At 36.8% G+C, this 4162-nt stretch overlaps 1 protein-coding gene across 1 annotated transcript; it reads right to left on the minus strand.

Annotated features, from left to right (window-relative positions):
• Positions 1 to 1336: 1336 nt before the first annotated feature.
• On the minus strand, positions 1337 to 3894 carry LOC135103705 (putative nuclease HARBI1). Its single transcript, XM_064010302.1, has 2 exons — positions 3358 to 3894; positions 1337 to 2286 (listed from the first exon to the last, which is right to left on the minus strand). The coding sequence occupies exons 1-2, from the start codon at positions 3769 to 3771 to the stop codon at positions 1465 to 1467; spliced, it is 1236 nt and encodes a 411-aa protein (XP_063866372.1). The 5' UTR covers positions 3772 to 3894; the 3' UTR covers positions 1337 to 1464.
• Positions 3895 to 4162: the final 268 nt, after the last annotated feature.

A 4162-nucleotide genomic window follows, 5' to 3' on the forward strand; every position in this document is an offset into this window, starting at 1 on the left:
GTTGTGGTGGTGTTGTGGTGTTATTGGTGTCTTTGGGGATGGTGTTATGGTGTTATAGGTACGGTGATGGTGGTGATGTTTTGTGAGGTTTGAGGAGGTAAAATATGGGAATTGTTATTTAGTGACGCAGTGACGGCGTCTAGGGAAATTTCTGAAGCTGGATAAAATATTTCAGCGGCCTATGAAGGAATAAAAGGGTTTTAGTGCTTTGCAAAGTGACGGGAATGTCATATATTTGTGTATAACCTTTAAGCAATAAGGAAGGCGATGTAAAGCGGCCCATACACGCTCAAATTTTTTGTCAAATTTTTTGATGTCAAATTATTTGACATGAATTTGATCGTGTGTGGCATAATTTGATGGCCTAAAAGGTTTGATGTCAAATCTTTTAATCATCTGATTTCAGTAGATATTTTTTTATTTGACATCAAATAATTTGTGCGTGTGTGGCAGCTAGCAATAGTTTGCGCAAATTAGTTAGTGATTGGACATAATCAGAGGAGGACGTGCACGGCTCATCGTCATCATGGCTCCATCGAAACAGGAAAAGAAATTTCTTCTTGAGCTTATTGATGTATATAGAAGTTTACCACAACTTTGGAACGTTAAAAGTGACTGCTATAGTGACAGAAATAAAAAAGAAATGGGTTATGAGACTCTGTTACAGAAATTCCGTGATTATTATCCGGAAGGGACGAAGGAGGAGCTGAAGAAGAAAATCAACTCACTGCGGACGAGCTTCCGAAAAGAATTAAAAAAATTCAAAGACTCAAGCAGATCTGGAGCAGGAGCAGAAGAAATTTATGAGCCGTCATTATGGTGTTTTGATGCTCTTTTTTTCCTGATTGACACGGAAACACCGGCTTCTTCACGAAGCACAATACAATCGAGTGAAGAGGGACAAAATGAAGAGGTAAGTGAAATTTTAAGCATACTGTATTTAGCTGCATTCAATGACAGTTGCACAGCTTATCCAACATGATTAGGTATTTAAACAAATTTCATAGTTATTCATGTCTATTTGCATCTAAAAGTAAAATTAGGTCAATGTCACATTATATAATTGTGAAAAGAAACAAATAATCAATAAAAAAAATTACATTGCTTCCCCTTTGCTTGCTTCTAAGTATATAACCTAACTGAAAAAAATAAAAGCGCTCACTTGAAGACAAAAATAAAATAAGTTATTAAAAAAATCACCGCATAATAAGGAAAAAATAATTAGGCTACTAAAAAATCTCCGCAAAATAAGAAAAAAAATAAAGTAGGCTACTGAAAAACAAAAGCCCTAATCAATTAAGGAAAAGATATAGAAAATTAATAGCCATTACCATGTTTGTATAGTATATAAACTCTTTCTTGTCTAATAGGTTACTAAGAATTAGTCAATGTCACATTATATAATTGTGAAAAGAAACAAATAATCAATAAAAAAAAATTACATTGCTTCCCCTTTGCTTGCTTCTATGAAACCATTTTTAACTGCCAAGGAACCGATCCGAGGGTGGAAAAATAGTGCTTCATAGTATCTCGAGTAAACTTTGCTTTTTCTGACGAATTCCTGCTGAATATGGGACGTAGGGCTGCTAGTTCTCTCTGTTTAGAACGCCATTCCCCACTATGCAGCTCATGTGTGACATTGTCCTCCCAATCCACGCTTCCCGGAGCCATGTATCCGCTTGATTGTTTCCTTAAAAAGTTATGTAGATAGCAACATGTTAATGTGACAGTCGTTGCTTTTTCTGGTGAAAGCAACATTGGCCTCTGGAATACACCGAATCTTGAAACAAGTATTCCGAACACATTTTCAACTATGCGTCGTCCCCTGCTTAAACGATAATTGAAAACCCTTCTTTCCTGGTCCAAAACGTCGTTTCCCATTACACTGTAGGGTTTAAGAAGATTTTCATTCATTGCAAAAGCATCGTCGGCCACGAAAAAGTAAGGCACATCAATAGAGTCTCCTTCATGCAACGGTTCGGCTCCTGGTAGCTGTAGTTCGCCATGTTCCATCAAAGAACCAAATTTGGTATGGCTCATTACACCTCCATCTGAAACACGTCCGTTCATTCCTGCATCGACCATTATAAATTCGTATTTGGCATTGACAACTGCTAGCAGTACGATACTGCAATGTTTCTTATAGTTATAGTAAAATGATCCAGAGCCAATTGGTTTTTTAATTGAGACGTGTTTGCCGTCTAATGCCCCTATACAATGTGGTATATTCCAATGTTTATTGAAATCGTTGCTCAATTCTTTCCATTCTTCAGCAGTTTGCGGCATCTGGAAAATAAAAATAAAATGATTTTTTAAAATTTCAGATTGGCGATGACCAGGAAGGCACAGCCATACAAGAAAGGGTAGATGAAAGTACGAACCTACACACTGTTCCAGCTCAACCTGCAAAGCGTAAGAAATTGGCAAAGTTTTCTAATCGCCAAGACGAACTGATAGGCCTAGCATGTGAACATCTTCAGAAACCTGAAAATGAATTTCTCACATTGGCTAAAGCTTGGGCCAATGATTTATCTAAAATGGATCCTAAGCAATTGTTACTTGCAAAGAAGGGAATAAACGATATTATCTTCGAGGGACTTTGTGGAAACCTGCATCGACAGTCTGTGCAGATAAATCCCATCCCACAACAAACTCGATGTCGGACACCAAGTAGTGATACCAGTGAATATGCACCAACTAGTCCCTATGGGTCTAATTCCAACCCACCCTTCAGCAGTACGATGGTTCATCACAGTGATTATAGAGATGCTGTACCACAACAATACCCAAACATGGCTGCAAGGAACTGTACACCTATGTCACACAGTTCGGTGACGGATAATTCGGGTAATGCTGTAGATGGAACAATTGATGCAGGAAAATATTTTGGTAACTTTAACCCAAATGCATAGGTAAAATTCATATGAATGATCCAAAAGACACTAATTTACTTTATACGAGTAATGAATGTTTTATTTTTGCATTATATATTTTTTGTCAGAATGAGGTACATTTGAACATATATTGTTCATTTAAGAATTATGTATTTACGTTTATTTATTATATTCTTCTGAATCTTTTCATTTTGTTATCATTCACACTAATTTACTTATACGAGTAATGAATGTTTTTTTTTGCTTTACATATTTTTGTCAGAATGAGGTACATTTGAATATATATTGTTTATTTATGAATTATTTATTTATGTTTACTTAGTAGGCCTATATTCTTCTGAATCTTTTCAGTTTGTTAACATTCTTCTCGCACAAGAATATGTTTATATAAAATTTCATTTCATTATTGTTATTCATAATTTAGTTCACTAATAAAAATGCATTGGAAAAATCAGCATCTTACCTTTATGTACGACTGCAAGCATGTGTTAATGGCGTTGCAAGTATCTATAACGATACCACCAATGGCTTGAGGAGAAATGGCACTCAGGAATTTCAGGTCTTCGAATGTGTTACCAGTAGCCAAGAAGCGGAGAGTTATTGAGAGTCTTTCAAATGGTGATATCGCACTACGCATAACTGTGTTTTCTTTGGTTATGTATGGTCTCACAAGATCTAATAGTTTGTCAAATGATTCTCCATCCATGCGAAGAAAGTTCTTGAAAACATCAGGTTCACTAATTCTTAATTCATTTAATAAAGGAACATGGCCAAATCGTTCACGACACAGATACCATTGCTGGGCCCACTTTCGTCTCTTTCGTTTCTGTGTGCTCTTCAATGCTATGCCAAGAGCCAACGCTGTATATGCATCCATGATGACACTCGGGAGCAAACTGAAAATTTGATGAGAAGTTTGAACGTGTAGGGCGAACGTCAAACCGTCAAATAATTTGACATCAAAAAATTTGACAAAAAATTTGAGCGTGTATGGGCCGCTTAAGAGCCTGAAATAAGGTGATACGTGAGAAGGGTTTACCTGTTTATCGGGAATGTGCCGGGAAAGGTTCCACAGGATTAGAAAACACCCAGGTGCCACTTATCTCTAGATGGCTCGAGAGTGCTTTCTTAAACTGGAACGATGGATGAAGGCCGAGGAAGTCAGTACGGTCGAGGAGGTGAAACGAATTCTGTTGATGGAACAATTTATGGACAAGGTGCCCACCAATTTAAAATATGAGCTCATATCACTTAATGTGAAAAATGTG

The sequence above is a fragment of the Scylla paramamosain genome, chromosome 9 (genome assembly GCF_035594125.1).
Source record: "Scylla paramamosain isolate STU-SP2022 chromosome 9, ASM3559412v1, whole genome shotgun sequence".
NCBI classification, from domain to species: Eukaryota; Metazoa; Arthropoda; class Malacostraca; order Decapoda; family Portunidae; genus Scylla; species Scylla paramamosain.